We start from the raw sequence: 20,582 nt of genomic DNA on the forward strand, positions 1-20,582 counted from the left end.
AGGAACAAGAATTCCAGTCACAGCAGCTCAGTCTTTGCAGCTACACAGCAAGTCACAGTACCTCCCTGCAAGAAGAGACAACTGTGTCTAGTAACTTATCTGCTTGTTGGCTCTCTCCTTCTGCATTTTATATTTATACAGTCCTTTATAGGCTAATAATTTTTACAAGTTTAGATATAATTCAAGCAAAATCTGTATTATTCCTCTGACTCTACTCTCTAAGCCTTGAGAACTCCACATGACTTCTGCTATGGAGCTATTGAGGCCCTGAATGGTGGAAGACCTTAATTTCACACTATGTGTGGCAGATTGAGTGCTAAAGACAGCCTAAAGTCCTGCTGATGTGACAGTGACAGGCTGAGAAAATTGGTTTTCAAAAGTGAAATCCAAAACTCTGAAGGCAAAGTGGAAATCCAGTAAAGTTTTCTTATTTTTAGCTCTTTAAACAATTCCATCTTACTTGCAGCATTCTCATTCTGACCAAATATTCATTATCCAATATAATATTTTAAAAAATGCAATTCAGCAGTTGAGATTTTCAATTTAGGACCTCATTTTAATATAAATTGTACACTTAAAGGTCAGGCTACCAGAGGGGAAAGTGACAGCAAAACACATTAAAAAATCTCCCATAACTTCTGTCTAGAAATACCAGTAGTGCCTTTGTGAGTTCACTGGAGAGACTTGAATAAACAGCACTCTACATCTTGCTATATTCCAAGAGCCTCTCTCCAAAGACAGTGACCTTTATTAGCACACATAGAGAAGGAAACTGCAGACTGTACTTCAGATGGTGCAGATTTTATGGTACAACATTAAGACTGCCGTGGTTTCATCCCATTGATGTGGCCAGAGAGTTTTGGTATCGCTTCATTTAAGTCCTAGATGTGTGCTTTACTCAGCACATCTACACCAGCACTACCACTAAATGAGATGTGATGAATAACTGGACTCTTACTGAGTTTCAAGAGTCAATTTGAAATCTGAATACAGCCTGAACTCCAGCTCAAATGATCTTGCTTTAAAATCCCAACTAAACTGGAAATGACATCCCTAACTGTGGCAGGAAAGGATCCACTGAATAACTGAATTGTTTCCACACAAGGAGGCAGAGCTATGAAATAAAAATACTTAAGTTTTAAAGCTTACACAACTGAAGTATTACAAAATATGCCTACAAAACATTGCCTTTTACTACAATAATCTCATAGCCCCAAAGTTTCAATATGCAACACCACCACACACTAATAGAGGAAAAAAAGAAAAATCACACCAATCAGTTTTTTTTTTTAATTGGCCCTATCTTGATTTCTGCAGAAATAAGGAAAACAAACAAAAACAAATTTGCAAGTGTACAGCATTCTTCTTGCCAGCACTGGGCTAGCTAGAGTGCTAGCACTCTAGCTTTTAAAGGAATGATGTTTTCAACTCTTCTGAAGCCAGACAGAATGAAGTGTCCAGAAAAATACACTTAGTACCCATGTTCTTTGTACTGGCTTTGGACAGGACTATCAATATTTTTAATTGCATAAGAAGTCAAAACCGACTAATTTTTTCCTCTGAGAAAATGCCAGCATGACAACCAATTCGACAAAAGAAACTCTCTAGAATAAATACCAAGTTGTTGAAGTCTGAAGCAAAAAAATCAACTTACTGCATTCTAAAATGTTATACTAATCTATTCTTACTCTTTCTCAGGCTTCAGATGAAAAAAAAAATAAAAGCAGTTTAAGAGCATTCTTCCATTTTCATTGAGGTCAAAAAGACAATACTTGTTCAAAACTTAATTATAACCTCCTAGGTTTAAATCACCTAATTAGATCTGAATGCAATTGAGGAAAATAAGCATCTTAAGAACAGAGATATTTATCCCCACTATTATTTACTGCGAGGAAAAACCTGGGTATCAGCATCATTCCCTAATTTTTTCAGAAATCCAGCCAAGGTACCCCATGCTGAGATATCCTTCTCTTAGAGGTGTAGAGGTTTTCTTTTCACTGTCATCTGTGTCATTTTGGTAGGAAAACAAGCTATTTTCATGCCACTTATATTTTAAAATTGCAAGGTAAAAGAATATTGGCAAGCAAAGTGAAAACTTATGACATCATGAACACACCACAATGTTAATTTGCAACAGGTTGACACTCTGCAGAATTACTGGCAGCCCTTTTACACAGAATGGGGACCCTTTATTTTTAGCACATAATAACTGTTAAAGGAAGGTGAGGAAATGCAGGGGAGTGATCACCCATCTGTACAAACCGTTCGCATTAACTGCAATCCCTTAGATGCCATTTACCAAAAAAGGCTGTCAGTAGGTTTTGACACTATTTTTCATTTTTTAAAAGTGTGAAGAACAAACAATTTAGAAATTTGGTTTTTCTCCCCAGCCATTCTAGTTTTAAATGAGGTTGAAAGCCCTATCCCAGTCTGAAGCTTCAGCTGTGTACCACATACTGCTGCTGTGAACTGCTCCCCACCCAACTCTCTCCAGCAGCTGTTGGAGTCTATTTGACCACCACGGAATCTAGCCCGTTCTAGCAAATCCCCACATAGATTTGATACTTCACTGCAGGTGTTCTCCTTCACAGCAGTTTTTATTCCTTAATTCCTCACTAAAAGGCACAGCAGGATGGCACATTCCAGAAGTGAAGCACCTCCACAATGTTAAATATGGCTATCTGCACCATGGGAAACTGCTGTCAGCACAGGCAAGGCCATGGCTAACGTAAGGAAAAGATGCTGTTTCCTGTGATATGGAATGTGAAGGTAATGCTCATGCATCCAGAACCCAAAACCACCAAGGGCTCAGAAAAAGCTGCTCATGTGAATATCATGCAGCAATCCACAGCTCTCAGAATGAACCAAAGACACAGCCCTGGGGAAGAAGGCACAGCAAAATGGAAACATGTAAAAACATCCTCTGATATTAGCAACTACTGTGCCACAACCACTTCCAGCAGAAGGGGATGAGCATCGAAGTGCTCTGAAATCTGACTTTCAGAGGAATAATGAAAAATGGGAAGAAGTTCAGCCAACAAACCCAGCTTTACTGTCACATGTCAGTGGCCCTAAGGGCCTCATGTCAGTAAGCAAAGTTGATAAAAAAAGCAGCCAGCTGTCCTATATTTTTTTTTAATCCTCAAAATGGGCAGAAAAGTGATGTGCACATGTGGCATGTCTCATTAGTACTTATCATATGTGTATCCATGCATCACACAGACTACAAACAGATCTAACCATGCCATATGCCTGTTTCTCATTTCAACATTTATCATTATCTTTAAACACTGTGTTCTCAGAACTCTGTGTAAGAAACAGGCTATCATATATGTATTTACCTCCATATTTTTCTTATAAGTGTCTATACTTCTCTTATTTACATTAACGGTGTGTCTTTGGGTTTTGCCTACTCCACCATGACAAAAAGATGACAGTGAAAATCAGAAAAGAAAAATCTTGCTTTTTGGCAAAGACAAAATGTTTTGAAGACACAAGAACCATGATGAGAAATCTCAGCCTAGTTTGAACATTATAGACTGAGCCTTAGAAAACCAACACAGAAAAAAGAGTTAAGAAAAGAAAGAATGTAAGAAAAACAAAACCAAAAATGAACTGTATATGACCCCAGACATACTAAAAAGTGACAAGTATAAATTATTCAAAATGAAATTATTAAACATTTGTTTCATTTAGAATAAAACATTCATTTCTGTGCATGGTATTCCGCACCAAAACACAGGATTGCTCAGTCTTAAAAATGCAATTATTTTTAAACTCTGACAATTGTTCCAGAGGAAGCAGAAAAAACTATATTGAGAAAACTTTATTTTGTAAGAAAGTTATAGTTTTTGGTAAATCTGTTAAAAAAAGAAAAAAAAAATCAAAATGCTCATGAGAACAACTTCTTGCAAAACTATTTCATGTGCCAGAGAAATTCTCTGGTCCTTCCAAACTTTTTATTACTTGTGAAGAGTGTCAGAATGAGCTCTTATTTGTGAAAAGTTGACTATAGGAGTTTTATTTGGGAGATTTTAAAGTAGAAAACCCTTGTGCAAAGAAAGGATATTCCATATATTTACAAAATCTGCTTGGTTATTTATTAAGCCCCATAAGAATACAAGACTATTCAGAAAGAAGCATTTCTTGCTTCCTTAACATCCACCTCATTTCCAAAACTTTAAGGAGTTAGACTTAAGGGAAAATTTCTTAGACACTGTAATTTCTTTGCTCGTATCAGTATGGAAAAGCTTGTGACAATACTGGTTCTAAGACCAGAAGAATGCACAGAAGGTTAAACTAGTGAGCTGCTCAACACAGACAAGAACTGATACACTGAAGATTAATATTTTGCCATCAAGGGTTTTTTTTTTTAAGCTGACTTGAAATGGAATCCAATCCATAAAGCAGTTATGCGAACATGCATATCCATACAATTACCATTACTGTTCCTCAAACCCTCCATGCACCCTGACATACTTGTGGGTTACATACACAACATTTGGTTACTCCAAAAGACTTGCAAGAAAATAAGCAAGAAAATAAGTTTTGGAGGACTTTTTTCCTCTTCTTTTTTCTTTCCCTCCCCCTCCATCCCTAAAATATCTGATGTGGTCACTTCATGTGAAAGCCTGCCTAGCAAGAGACAGCACTCCATAACTCTCTGGGACCACACTTTTATAAAGAGGAAAACTTCATTGCCCACAGGGGCAAAACACACTCACAAGACCAGCTGTGCACACAAACATACAGAAGGATGAAAAGAAAAAACAATAGCAAACAAATATAAAAGAGAGACAGTCTTCATACCCTGGTAAGATCCATGCCAAGTTTTAGCTGAGAGATGAGGTGGAGAATTACACTACGTTGGTCATCCATGACTCCTAAATCCTCCTCTTCATTATCTTCAGTATCTGTCATTTCATCTTCAACTAGGATCAACTCAGAAGCTGAATGCTGAAATGAAAAGAAACGTCACCATCTGAACAAAACGATACAGAATGGGTATTTTCCCCCCACTATACATGTTTAAAAATGGAGCTGTCTCGATGGAACTGAAGACAGCCTCTATTAAAACCAACAAAAGATACAAAGTCAAAATAAATATAAAATCCAGCGATGGATTCATAAAGCATTTTGAACCTTTCCTGAGAATGACAGTACTAAGCATGAGATGCTAATTTACACATTCTCTTCTCATATTTATACTGCAGTCATGTCAGACAAAACTCACATCATATTTAAGTAACAAGCCACCTTTTCATTAAATAGAAGTACACAGTTGAAAATGAGTCTTCAAGTTTGTTTCATAAAACTCCCCAGCAAATATTCATGTCATACAGAGATGCTGCATGACCCAATTTCACAATTTTTTTTCCTTTCTCTATCCAATTTCAAAGTTAGATATTTAAGAAAGCCAAGATATTAACTAGAGAAGATAAAAAGACAACTATAATTAAAGAACACACCCCTGAAAAAAAACCCAAAGACATTAGATTTTGAGAAGCAGAGCAGTGCCATAACTCTTTATAACTATTGCAACACTTCATCACCTCACAGCACAATGCCAGCGCTGCTGAGTTTCCAAAAATACAAGCTGAATATCAATAGACAGGCACGATGCCAGTCCCTTCAAGAGGAACTTTACAGCAAAAGGGATAATGACTTGTGATATTTTATTTTTCCTCAGGGTTCACAATGTATAACTAACAATAATCCAAACAGGTGGTAGTTACTTTGTTCAATTCATTGAAATCACTCTGCAAGCCTTCCAGATATGTATTCAAATAAGCTTTTTGTAGTTCAAGGGAAAAAAAAAATGGGTTATGTAGATGAAAATTTACAGCCCAGCATGTCATTACTGGCCAAAGATTCCTTGCTATAAATGAGACAACGCTCCCTGCAAAAGTTAGCATTCTTTCATGCTAAATTGCATTTCTGCAGGAACAGCTAGTTCATTATATAAAACAGGAAATTTTTCATCTCACTGTGGAAGCCCACGCAACTGAAAAGTTTCACTAAAACCAGCAGATATCCAGAATTAGGTTTCAAAGGAATATTGCTGAATGATCACATTAGAGACCCCTCAGGTGAACTGCAGCTGGTGTAAGGGGAGTTTCTTTGAAACGTAGTTACTACAGGGGATTCCAAGATTTCAATAAAGTACTTTTTATCTTTTTTAATTACTTAAATATTCAGGTAGCTATTCATAAAAGAATAGCTATTTGGTGGAACCCGAGGACATCTGCAAGACACTTTACAGTTGCTTTATTTAGAAAGTAGAATATGTAGATTACATAAAACAGAATCTGGTGAGCTGTAACCTCAACAGCTTGGAGCTTTTCAAAAGAACAAAACCACACTTTCTTCTTCCCACTCCCCCGGAAAATAAAAGGAGAGATCGATAAGCCCCTTGTCTCCCAAAATGCACAGCATTATTACCCAACTGATGCCTCACTGACAAGTTCAATTAACATAAAACCTGACAACCTCACACAAAATTATCAGTCGGGGAGGGATAAAGCCCCAAAGCCTGGCTCAGTCGTACAGGCTATGATTCATGTGGAGGTAGCATGGAAAAAGCAGTATCAGAACTTACAGTAGATGCTTCCACAGGAGGCTTCCCTTTGATCCAGCTTGACCTCATTGAGAGCACTGAGCTACCGAATAGGCTCTGCTGCTTCTGTTACTGCCATGAACCGAGCTTGCGGCAAACAAGCTCCAGCAGGAATTAACAGCCCTACAAAAAAAGCAAGGGAACCTCCCCTCCTCATTCCCACCCCCTCTTTTTTTTTTTTTTTTTTTTTTTTTTTTCCCTATCTGAGGGGTTGGAGAGTGTGCACCGGATGGCAATCTGCTCCTTGCATTTCCAGTCACATGGCATTGAGATCAGTGAGCTTAAATGCACGCAGCTCCAACTGGGAAATGATGCTGCTGTTCCCAGAGGATATCCTGATCAGCGGTTCTCCAGGAGGGAGGGGAAGGGGCACAAATTTGTGTGAGACAGAAGGAGGACAAAAAGAGAACATGCTTGCAGGTAATGTCCCTTTACATGAACATACGTGTAACAGCTGTGTAGCCTTAAGTTGCTAACATCATCAGAAAAACAAACAGTTACCCATTACCAGTCTGCAGACTAAATTATATACTAAGAATTTGTTTTTTCTCCCAAAGACTGTACATTCACCCAGAAAATTCTTCTTTCTTGATGAAATAGGTGTCAGGTTTTCCTTGCCTCTTAACTGTTGCCAACAAAATAGCAACCAACTCAGAATATTCTGTGAAAGTACCTCTCTCTGCTACTCTGCAAAACATCTATGGTCAGAGCAAGCCACCCCATGGACCCCTGGGGAGCTCAGAAAAGTAGCATTTGCATTGTTGTAAATGAAAGCCTTTCTGCTCATCAGGGAGCATGAGGACCATGCCACTTTAGGATATATCATGTTTAATGAGCACACTGTAAAGACTAAAATTTTAATTACATTAACTATACCTATTCTAAGGACTTGTGCAAGGTCACAAAAAAACCCCACAACTCTGTTAACACAGTCATCAACACACTAGTGACCTTCAGTGAATGACAATAAAGACGCAGACAACTGCTCTTTTTTCACTTTCCAAGGAAAAGAATTCAAGGAAGCAGTTTACAATTTATAGTACAGCAACTGAAGAGCAATCATCTTCAGAAAGCAATATCCTTTCTATATTTCCCTCTCTCCTCATTAGCTGTTCTACATAACTATTAAATAGGTTTTAGAAGCACATAAACTAACTTTAACACATATTTCTTTAACACATTTTCTTAAACCAACATGTAAGCACAGCACTGTGCAAGTGGACATGCAGCCACAAAATACAAAGCTAGTGTATATTTAAAGTGTCATTTAAAGTGTCATTCTTTAATTCCTTTTCTTTCCATGGAAATAGCATGCAGTTTAGGAGTGTCCAATGCATAAGCATTTAGCAGAATGCAAAAGATTATGTGGAGTGATTATCCTTTAACAGCAGCTTTTCTGAATCATCAGACACAGACTTTTTTTTTTTTACCTCCTCCTGTAAAATGCAACTGCAAAACTGACCTAGGAAAGCAGCAATCTGCTCCACCCCTGGGTGGTCAGAGAATAATGTAAAAGCTATTGAGCTGTGCACTGCCCAGCCTGGGAATGAACAGCACAGCCTGCTTTTGGTGCTGACCCTGAGAAATCCAATACTGAACCAGTTACCAACAACCACAAAAAAGGGGCTTATATTTAAAATAATTTCAGTCAAAATCAGTTTCCAATACTGGGCTGAAGCACCAGCATTTTCCAGAAAAATCTGAAGAGAAATAAAAGATAATTTCTAAAAATCCCACGAAGAGGTGCACTTCAAAGTTTAAATGTCAAAGACATGGAAATACATACTGGCACAAAGCTATTTTAAACAGGTCACCTCATTAGAACTGGGATCAATTAATTTAGAGAGGTCATCTGCTGGGATACAAAACGGATGTTCTAGTCAGCAGCCTCCATCAGAAAACATGCTGATTCTTTTTTAACAGATGAAACCTGTACAGGTAAAAAATTGTTTCTAAAGGAAACATTCTGCATTTTTCAAAAAATGCTTTTAGGAAAAAGACACTTTGACGAGTTTGGGATAGAATCCCAGAGTCAAAAGCTATACTTCTGTGAAAGGGCAAATGTGCCTCTGTCCTTCCACAGCTTCTTCCACAAATTAATTTCTCAAATTAACTGCTGTGCTGGAATTTAACCGTTAGGTAATTAATACAGATATACAGCTCAGAGCTTCACTTTCCAACATATTTCACAAACCATACAATGCAACAATAATGTCAAGAATGACCTGGGTCTCATCTTGGTTAGTTAATTTTGAGGGGAAGAAAGTCACAGAATCAGTCTCATTTAGACTGGAACAGAGTTCTTGGTATCCTCTTTTCCCATACCCTGCTCAAGCAGTCCATACCATGTCCAGCTATGTTTTGATTATCTCCAAGGATGGAGGCTCCACAACTTTTCTGGCCAGTGTTCAATGCTCTCTACAGCAGAACTGCATTTTCTGGTGTTTAGATTCACTTCCAAGCACCCACTGCCTCTTGTCTTGTCACTGGGCACTACTGGGAAAAATCTGTCTCCCTGTTCTTCACTCCATGAGAACAATGATAAGGTACCCTTGAGCCTTCTCTTGTCCAGGCTGAACAGTTCCAGCTCTCTTAGACCCTCCTCATGGGAAGGATGCTCCAGAACCTTCACCATCTTTGTGGGCCTGTGCTGGACTTGCCCCAGTAAGCCCAGGCCCCTCTTGCACTGGGGAGCCCAGAACAGCACACAACACTGTAGATGTGGCCTCACCTCTGCCAACTAGAGGAGAGGGATCTCAACCTCCTGGCAACACTCTTCCTAAAGCAATCCAGGAGGCTGCTGGCCACAAAAACATTTCGTTGGTTCATGGTCAGCTTGTTGTCCCTCAAGATCCCCGCAGAACCATTTGCCAACCAGATGGCCTCCAGCCTGTATTGGTACAAGAGTTTACCCTCAAATATCTCCAGATACAGGACTTGGCACTTATCTTTAAGAGACTCCTCTCTGTCCAGTCTATCAGTGCTGCTCTATGGCAGAACACAGCCCTCTGGCAACCACTCCTCCCAGGTTTCTCATCACCTACAAACTTTCCAGGAGTGCACTCTGCATCATCATCCAGGTCATTAATAAAGATGTGGAACAGTTCCAGCCCCAGTATGGACCCCTGGGGTACACCACCAGTGACTGGCCTCCAACTGGACTTTGTACCACTGACCACAACCCTCTGGGCTGGGTTGTTCAGTTTTAAATCCACCTCACTGCCCACTTATTTAATCCATATCCTGTCAGCTTGTCTGTGTGGATGTTAGGGAAGACAAGGTCAAACACCTTACCAACATTAAAGCAAGCAATATCCACTGCTCTCCCCATAAGCACCAAACTAGTCAGTTCCATTGTAGAGGAGTTTCATGTTTGTTAAGCATGATTTTCCCTTTGTAAGTCTGTTATGACTACTTTTAATTGCCTTCTTGTCCTTTATGTGCTTGGAGACACCTTCCAGGGGTAGTTGCTCTACCATCTTCCCAAGGACTGAGGAGAGGCTGACAAACCTGCAGCTCCCCAGATGCTACCAGAACACCCAGAGAAGTTTCTACTTGCCCTTTTTTAAAAATGAGTAACATTCATTTTCCTCTAGTCTACACAAATCTCTCTGAAATTCCATAACCTGTTAAGAGACCCTGGAGCTGTATATGTGCAGCTTAAGTGCTGCCTAACCTGTACTCCCTCCACCAAGGGTCAGTCTACATCCAGACTTTCCCTCTGATCTTGCAGTCTGTTACCAGTAAAGGCCAAGGTAAAGAAGGCATAGAGTAACTCAGCCTTTTCTCCACCACGGTAGTAAGCAGAGACCATGTATATCCTGGGATATCAGGGACATGTATATCTATGTATACCAGGGACACCCTGAGGACCTCATATTCTTGGCATATTTACAAATAAATACTCTAAGAATCTTCATTTAGGCATAAAAACATTTTTATGCACTATAAAAAGGACTGCAGTCAGGAACAAGAGGATGAATCTTAGGAACTTAAAACATCCAGATAAAAATACACCATTTTAGAATATTCCAAGGGAAGCATTCTTTACGCCCTTTTATGTTCAAAAAAATGCAAAAGATTGAAAACAAAATCCAATTTACAAAACATGCCTGCATCTAGAGAAAGAATAAGTTAGAAGCAATATTAAACAGAATTAGCATTTTCAGTCTAGAAAAGGCCTGTCACATTTTCTGCAGAGTCCTCTAATTATCTTTGGTTGCTACTAGTGCATATAAAAGTCAAGATTCCCTTCAAAAATGACACAGCTTTGTAAGCATCATTTATACTTGCATTTGTGTAACTCGAGAGCTTGCAAGCAGGTTTTCCGTGGGTGTAAGATTAAATATAATTCCGTAAGGTCAGGGAGCTTTAGCACATTTACACTTATGTGAGAAATCAGCCCCGGATGATTTTCACCAGTTTCAATACTAAAGTTAGAATTCTTTTTGTAAAGCACATACAGTAAGAACACCCCAAAGTAGTAGCATATAATGAGCTGTTAGCTTCTTGCAGGGCTTGTCACTGGATCAGAAATGACAACACTGCACTCACTTCTTCACTGGGCACCACACATTTAATTGCACTTACTGTAGCATGCACCTGACAGAAAAGCATGCAAGCTTACTGTACCAATCCCTCATAAGTGGTGATCAAATGTAGCTTGTGCAGTAAGTTGTACTTATTAAAGTATTTTATATACAGACTAGCATATTGTCATGCTCCTGGTTGTGGTGGGCTGTCCCTGGCTAGGTGCCAGGTGCCCACCAGAAGCTCTGTTTCACTCACTTTCTCAGCTGTGCGGGAGAGAAAATACAATGGAAGGTTCAGGGGTTGAGTTAAGGACAGGAAGAAATCAATCCCCCACTACTTCATGGCTAACACAGACTTGACTTGGGGAAATTAGTTCAATTTATTACCAATCAAATAAGAGTAGGGTAATGAGAAAATAAAAATATATCTTGAACACCATCCTCCCACCGCTTCCTCCTAGACTTAACTTCAGTACTTCCTACCAGCTCCCCCAGAGTGGTGCAGGGGGACAGGGAATAGGAGCTGTAGTCAGTACTTCACACCTTGCCTCAGAGGAACCTTGATCCAGACTCTTCCCCTGCTCCAGCACAGACTCCCTCCCAACTGGGACAGTCATCCACAAACTTCACCAACCTGAGTCCTTCCCATGGGCTGCAGCTCTTCACAAACTGCACTTCCATGGGTCCCTTCCACAGGGTACAGTCCTTCAGGCACAGCCTGCTCCAGCATGGGTCCCCCACAGGGTCACAAATCCTACCAGAAAACCTGCTCCAGCATCAGCTTCTCTCCACATAGCTCTATAGATCCAGATCCTACAAGGAACCTACTCCAGCTTAAGCTTCCACAGGGCCCCTGCTCCAGCACAGGGTCCTTCAGGGGCTGTGGATAGGTATCTGCTTCACTGTGGTCCTCCACAGGCTGCAGAGGGAGAGCCTGACTCACCATGGTCCGCACCACGGGCTGCAGAAGAATGTCTGCTCTGGCAACTGGACCATTTCATGTCCTTCCCCTCCTTCTTCACCGACCTTGGTGTCTGCAGCTGCTTCTCTCACATCCTCACTCCTCTCTCTGATGCTGTTCTGCAGATTCCCTTTTTTCTCCCTTCTTAAGTCTGTTATCCCAGAGGCACTATGAACATCACTGATGGGCTCAGCCTCAGCCAGCAGCAGGTCCATCCTGGAGCCAGTGGACACTGGCTCTGTCAAAATCAGAGGAAGCTTCCAGCAGCTTCTCACAGAAACTCTCCCTGTAGCCCCCCCACTACCAAAATCTTGCCACACAAACCCACTATAGGCTTTGAAAAGAGGAATCAGTCCCATATAGAAAACTGAAATTAATAGAAAATAAATAGGAATTTTATTTCAACCTAAATCTTGAAACAAAACAGTCTGAAACACATTTACTACTCTGAAAGTAGTAAAGAGTGAAGTACGAAGACTGATTCCTGAAATTATCCTCATCCACTCACTTTTTCTCTAACTTCCAAATGCATTGTCATTTACAGATTATCAAGCCTATTCTTAACTATAAGGCAGTAAAACCTTTCAATATGCAACAAACTTCTGTATCTCTTTATATAAGATTTTTCTACTCTTCAAGAACAGCTTAAATAAGAAAAAATAAATTAGAAAATACTATTCTCAACGTTTACCACCACACAATGCAAGCAGCAGAAGGTGAAAAATGGAGTTGGAAAAGTGGTGGTGAAGTCAAGTCATTGCTTGAGCCCTGGCCTCCCTCCATCTTATTGTAGCTTTATTTTTGCTTTGCTTCTGGTGGCATCTGTGTCTGATCACTGAAAAGAATGAGTAGATCAAAGATAAAACCTCACATCCCATATGCCCACTGTAATGTTGGCACCTGGATACCAAAGTAACACTGACTTTCAAAGAGACTTAAAGCTGTTCAGTGTTCAAGGTTTGATGTTTTCAAAGCCACGTAACGAGCCCAGAATCAAAGCAGATCTTAAATGGAGAATTTAGAGAGCAAAACTTATTACCTGTGTACACCTTCATTTCATCCTGAAAAAGGTTTCTTAAAGGTAGCAAAATAGGCAGGTTCAGCTCAGCTGCATTTTTTAAATTTACTCTGAGTATTTCTTAGAAGCTCTTTCCTCTAATCCAGAAAGTCTACCACCTCAAGGGGGAACCCAGACCCCTCAAAACCCAAAATGCACACTCACAGTCACACTTCTGTCATTTTGTCTTTAGAGCTTAGTTCTAACAATGATGAACCAAAATTGAAGCTAACTTTTAAAATACTGAAGCAAGTAATAGAGGATGAGAATCAAATGAGAAAGAACTTACAGTGAAAAAGTGAATACACTACAACTTACACACACCACCCTGGCAAGCAAATATATCACTTTCTTTTTGTTATCTACAAAAAGATATCTATCTATACAGAACCAATCAACAAGACAGTTACTTTCTCCTTCATACAACAAAGGAAAAATGGCTTAATAGGCAGATTTTCTACTTACCTTAAGTTATGGATGCCAAGGAAAATAATCCAGGCATATCTATCTGAATATGTATCTGCTGTATCCAAGTTTTGTGCTCTGACAACGTGGAGTCAAAGCATTTATGTAACTGTGGACACACCATGCAGCACTAATAGGTCAAACCAGGTATTATTTGGTAGAAAAACCTTACATCAGGAAAGAATATCTACAGAGTGCCCAAAATTAATTTCTTGCCAAATTTGTTTTTTGTGTTTGGCAATTTAGGTCTTCAGAGAAAACAAAATTCTTCAAACTTGGACCATCAGTGATTAGATCATCTCTTTTTTTGCGTGTATGGAAAATTTATATATATTTTGTGGTTTGCTCCTTGAGGTTGGTTTTCATTTAATGTGTTAAACACACGCGATGTTCAGAACATCTCTCAGCTAGGGTCAAACGCGAGGATCAAAGTGTGGCAATCTGTCTATCACACAAGATTAATTGGATACAACATGTAATAGCAGAGACATCTAATGAACCAAGAAATACCTATCCTTCAGGAGATATCCCATCACTGCACAGCAAGCAAGCAAAGCAGAAATGAATCTTGACACTAACACTGCACAGACAGGCTGACACACAGACAATGAAAGCAAAGAAAACAATCACAAAACCTCTACCTCAGGTGACAAACAGGTCTGCAATCTTTCTCCTTCTCAACAGAAACAATCTGCCAAGAATCTGGAGACAAGCACATTATCCCAATACTGACCATTTAGGGAACTGTACTGCCTTTTGTTAATGTTTTGCAGGACTATCTCTGGGAACAGAAGTCTTTTCATCATTAAAGAACAAGCTGAGAAAGCTTCCTACACTGCAGATGTGTTTTGCTCAGACTTCTGACTATATTTAGGGCTGAACATGACAATGTAGCAGTGATGAGGACCAGATAATAAGAAATTTCTGAAGGAAAAGGACTGGTTTCTTGTTTAAAGAATATAACATTTAAATGCATGTAACATGTAACAAAGAACATCTATGTTTATGTTGCAGCATAGTCTGTGCAAGCATTCAGAAAAAAATACTCAAAGCTAACTCTGAAAGTGATTATGTTTAAAAATAAAGAATCTATCAGTGACTAAACACCCTGTTAAACAGAGTTCCTCATTTGGGTTACCTACAGCACTGTTATGCACCAAGTAATGTTTGTTGGACCACTTTTCCCCCATGTTCATATTCTCTTTATAAGAAAATCCCTCTTGCAAAAATCAGTTTTCATAAACCTAAGGCAGTCAGTTCTGAAAATAGGCTGAAAAGCAGCTAATTCCCAACACACAGATTCCATAGAAAAAGATTAAGTATCAGTTCACACATGTTTAAGAGCACCTTTCAGGAAATGAGGGCTACTGAAGTACAGAACTGTTCAATCTGAATCCTAAAATACAAGAGGACTTGGCAGTATTGCATAAATTCAGTAAGAACTGGGAATAAATATATTTCAACACTGGTATCATCAGAAAGAAATGGTAACATGAGACTATAAAACAAAAATGCACGAAAAACCCCACAAACTTGTCCTAAATTAAAACTAAAACCCCTTGTAGGCTGGCATAAATCACAACCATAAGATACAGAGTATCACAACATAAACACTTTTAACAAAACCTATAACAGAAACTAGGGAAAAACAATTTCCTGATACATATTCAGTTTTATTTTGTGAATTAAATTTGCAAATGGCAACAAACAGAGTATCTGACACTATCCAAAGTAAGTGTAAAAGCTTGCAAACCACAGAGTGCAGCAGGACAGATTCCAGTCACTGCCAGGCAGCCCTTCAAACACTACAAGGGGTCTGAAAGTTGCATGGTTATAACTTTTGGGGAGCTAAAGACAGAAGACTGCACTGAGCTGCAGGTCAGTACAAGAGAGTAGCGTGGGGGAAAGGCTGGCAGAGAGCTGCACTTTATAGACATTTCCCTGTATTACAAGACATCCTCTCTAGAAGGAGATCCTTGGGGAGAAACCTGAAGTAGTAGGGTCTTCAGGCCTCATATTCCCATGAAGAAGGGGGAGGACAAATACCTTCTGGGAAGGTCCTTTTTAGCTGCTCATCAGACAGTACAACACACTGAGTATGATGCCTTTCCTTATCAAAAAACCCTTTGCTCCCATTGACAAAATCCCAAGAGAAACTGCAAGATTTTGTGCAGAGAGGCTGTGGGAGGTTTTCAGGACTGGACAAGCTGACCTGATTAGCACTGCTCTCACAGTGCTGAGCTGCAGGACCTCTGGAGGTCCCTTTCAAACCAGAGCACTCTGTGACTCCATTATGATTCTGCCTGCAATGCCCAGTAACTGAAAAGTTAGGAAGTAACATAGCTGAAGTCATTTAGCCAGCTATAATTCTCTTTTATGTCGCTTTGTTTGCTAGCTAAGCAAATTTATGGCAGAAAAATACTGCCACATTAGTCAATAATACACCACTCACATATGCAAAGAGGGCACAAAACGATGGACAACCACAAATTCAACCTTTACAATCATCTGGTCTTGCAATACCAATCTATATGTAAATCCACTTCTCACAGTACTATTTCTTGTATGCAGCATCATGTCAGCATATTTGTAAGAGGACAGAAACAGTAAAGACATGTTAATCCAAACAGTATTAACAATCTTGCCTCAAGACAACACATTTATTAAACCATCCTGACCCTTCCTACAATTTCATTGCTCATCCACTGTGCACATTCACTTTGTTGATAAACACACAAAACTCAAAAAACCCAAACAAAAATCCTAGTCTTTCAAAAGAAAAAATCATTAAAAATCATAGCAGGAGAACATTCAATGCATATGTGAAACAAATTAGGCCTGGAAGATTGTCTTCTTTCCTATGCCTTACTTCTTGAGGCCAGTGGAACTCTCTGCTTAAAAAGCTTTGAAGAATTGTTCTCAGTTTGATGAATCAACTGCTTGGTCCCTCTCAAACTGAAAACTCTCTATTAATGTAGAAGGGTTCTGCCTTTTTCACCTGTTCCTTCCAACTCCTCCTCAAATTTTAGAATTAAATTCTGTTGTTACAGCTGGGATTTATTTTCACATTCTGGGCTTTTCAAATAAAGAACCACTAGAGTTCATCACCACCAGCTGAAAACTCCAGGTTTGTTTTTTTTCTAACAAGACCAGACAGAACAGCTGAAGCCAGTTTGGATGCTTCACTAAGCAAGATAAAGCAATGCCAACCTGAGACAAACTCTCCCTGTAAAAGAGTTGAGCCCAACTTAGTCTAGTTAAGTAATTGATAGTCTTATTGAGACTGGTAAGATTTCTTATGGGCAGCATCGCCAAGCCCACATATATACACATACTAAGAAATAAAACTGATGGCACAAAGCAAATTAACTGTCACATAACAAACTGGCACACAATCCTGAAATAAAATTAACATTGACTTCAGAGCTCCTTTAGCAAGGGGCCCAAGTTTTATACTGAATAGGGCATGCAATTGATCCACTTAAAGTTAATTTTTAAGCCTTACTGCAAGGGAACCCAAGTTCTTTATACTCCAATGATTAAATTTCACTGGCTTTTCACTAGTAATTATGGAATCCTACATGAATCAGAAGCTCATGTTTATTCAAATTAGAAGCAGATTTGGAATAAAGGTGTTTTTTTTTTTTTTTACACAGAGTATTACTCCCAATTATATAGATAGCAGCTGGCACACAAGCATTTTGGAGGTGGAAGTGATTCAAGAATATGCAGCGGGTTTGACTGGTGATAAAATTTTTATTAATTATTTGCATAAACAATTTTACTAGAGGACTGTTTGCTGACACAGTAGCTATTCCAGAAAACTAGCAAAAAAATGAAAATAAAAATTAGCTAGATTATCTTAGTCATTGTCAATGCCGCTGCAGCAGGCTTAGGGTCATTTAATTCTACTTTCAGTCTAATTGTACATTTAATCCTTAAATATGCATTTCCTTGATTATCCTTAAATATACCTTCAATTGATTACCTCAGATTTCATTTTTTTAGATGGTCTGCATAGTGAATGGATTAACTGGTGCCATCTTTGCCTAGAGATTAATTTAGCTAAATCATTACAGGCCATTCACTGCACTCTTTGGCCTGAAAAGTACTTAATCATGCAAAGGACAAAGAGCAGAGCACATTCAAAAACCCTGTAATGTCTGTACTAAACAGTGAAAAGGGACCATCTGTAATTCTGCAAACATTACTTTCCCATCCTCATCTTTTGTTCTTCCATTACTGCACCTGTGGCTAGCACTGTATGTTCAGGGCTAAGCTCATCTCCCAAAATCGATTATACAGATTTCTGTCAACTACAAAAAGGAATTAGGAAACACTAGAAACAAAATACACTAGGAAACAATCCACAGACCTGGGCACATCTGCTGAGACACAGATAAATAAAGGTAATATTGATTTAGAAATAATTTATTTTATCCAGCTTAATTTATAAAATTACATGAGCATTTTTAAAATTATTTCTTAGCATCTCTAATACATTCTATAAAATGTAGCTCTAAAGTCATATTAGGATATATACTTACATACAGATAAAAAGAAAAACTACAGCTTCATAGAAAGAAACTATCACCTGAAGAAATGGAAAAAAACCCATAAACGTATAAAATTAAACAATTCAGTACCTCCTCTAAATAGAACAGTTCCCTGTTACAGCTGAAAACATCAAGGTTCAGCTCATCCAGGGGACCAAAATATCTTTAATAACCTGGACTCGACTGCCCTTGCAATCACTATCACAATTAAAACCTGGTTTAGCAGTTAGATAATCAGAGCTAAAGGCTCAATCCTACAGAGCTCAAACTCCAATCCTATTAAAAAGACACTTCAATTTGGAGCATGCGTACAGCTGCTCATGCTCACAGGCAAAGGAAAGTTAGGGACAGGAAAGCAGAGAGACAGCACAGATCCACAGGATGGGAAGAATCAGCTGGCATGGCATTTTAAGGCACAAAAGTCACATGAAGAGGGCTGTACTCCAGATCTAGCTATGGAACAATTTTTTAAATAATTCTTAACTAAAGTATTAGATCCAAAGAAAATTACTCCTTCCCTTTCAGACCCGACCTAAAAACAGCCTGTTACCTATTTGTATTTGGCTGTCAGAGGAAACATTTGGACTGCAGCCACTCTTTGTCAGCTCAGATGGGGAATTCTGACACCCAAAATGACAATTAGTTGAACTGGAATAGTAGTTCACCTATGAAAGTGATTCACACCTTTATTCTACTTTGACATTGAGTTTATTATAACTGAATTTACTATGAGATTCCAACTAGTTAATTTCAGTAATTGTTGAAAAGAATTTCAAATTACCAAGCCTTATATGAAGAAAGCAAGGTCCCGTTTAGAGCAGACTGGACAGAGACCAAGTTCACATCACAGGTCTGAAGAGTGCACCTCTGGCATATTTCACACCACATTTTTTCTGCTCTGCTTTAAGGAAAAACCCTGAAAGTTATCTTGAAATTGTAACACAGCTTATGCTAGAAAGTCCAAAGTGGTACACTAGGGGATGCACAGGAGTATTTTTACATCAACTATCATTAGATTGAGAAAAAGGCTGAGCTGCACAGAACTAATCCCTTTCATCTGATGTTTCAGGTGGACAGACAAAAAAAAAAAAAAGAAAGAAACTAGATAAAATTCAGAGACTTATAAAAAGTTTTATAAAAATATGGAAAATAAGAGACAAAATTGCTTGATCCAACAATTCACTCTCAGAGGTTGTTTCTCTTAGTAAAGATAACAAGCTTTAACTTCATGCTGTCCTATAGCAGAGTTCTAAAAGAATAATAGCCAAGGAACACATAAGAAAATAACCTGTCACAAAATCTTTAATTTTCTCAACTAGTTTAAGCAGTATCTCAAACAATACCCCCCTGCATTTGGAAGCAGAAAAAGCCCTAAATAAACCAAAACAAGTAAACACCAACATATTATCTAAAGAGGATAATCTTTAGCTTTTACCTTATTTCACCAGAGAAAAAACTGCATTCCTGAAACCCTGACAGAAACAGACGAAAAAGTTTTACTTTAGTTACCTATGGCATCAAAACTCAGCTCCAGAACTTTCTACATCCCTCAAGAATGCTTAAATATTCAAAGAAAATTGTATTAGATGAACTTTATTATTCCAGAGAATTGTAGAGGTCCACACACTTCATAAACATATAAAAACCTGTGACTGGTTTTTTAATGATTCCACTTGACACATGTCTGCAAAGTGTCTGAACGCTGTGCTGAGAAGTAGCTCAGTTATCACTGAACACACTCAGCCACTCAGTCATGCTGCCAGGAAACTGCTGCCACTGGCAGGCAGCTGCATAGGAAAGATTCCTCAGCAGTCACATACCTCTCTGCCCCAACATAACATCTGTTTTTTCCTTAAAATCACTGCTGATTCCTAAAATTATCTTTTCCTTATAAACAACACTCCATAATATAAGCAGCTGAGTCTGCTGCTCCTCAAGGCGAGCCATTTAATAGCATTTTCTTTTTCAGACTAGAGGTCAAGTCACAATTTTTTGGTTGGTACATCTACTATATTACATTGAGAGTTAGCCAAAAAGCTCCCTCCCACTTCTTTGGGGTATAGTTTCTGACTAAGAGATAGAGGTTATACCATAAAATTACAGATTTTTTAAAAATAAAAATCTAGACCAGTCAAAGAAGAGACTGGAATTACTTTTGATAACACTGATAAAGGAACTCTCATCTTGTAACTTCTGTAAAAGCAAGGCTTATTTCTTCTGGCAGGTATATTTGGAAAGTTGAGCACCTTTAATACTCCAGCAGCCTCTTCAGGAAACCAAGATTATCTAGTGCCTAGCTGTGTTTTCTTAAAAAGAAAATCATTAAGAGAAATAAGCTTCATTTGAATGACACTTGTGGATTCCTCTTTTCTTCTAAAAGAAGCTATCAGATAAA

At 38.7% G+C, this 20,582-nt stretch overlaps 1 protein-coding gene across 1 annotated transcript in view; it reads right to left on the reverse strand.

The window, feature by feature from the left end:
• Positions 1-20,582, reverse strand: part of OSBPL10 (oxysterol binding protein like 10) — a 109,611-nt gene that overhangs the window by 15,582 nt on the left and 73,447 nt on the right. Inside the window, exon 7 of the mRNA XM_062496553.1 lies at positions 4,810-4,956. Within this exon, the coding sequence (XP_062352537.1) occupies positions 4,810-4,956 (147 nt within the window). The remainder of the gene's footprint in view (positions 1-4,809; positions 4,957-20,582) is intronic.

The sequence above is a fragment of the Cinclus cinclus genome, chromosome 1 (assembly GCF_963662255.1).
Source record: "Cinclus cinclus chromosome 1, bCinCin1.1, whole genome shotgun sequence".
NCBI classification, from domain to species: domain Eukaryota; kingdom Metazoa; phylum Chordata; class Aves; order Passeriformes; family Cinclidae; genus Cinclus; species Cinclus cinclus.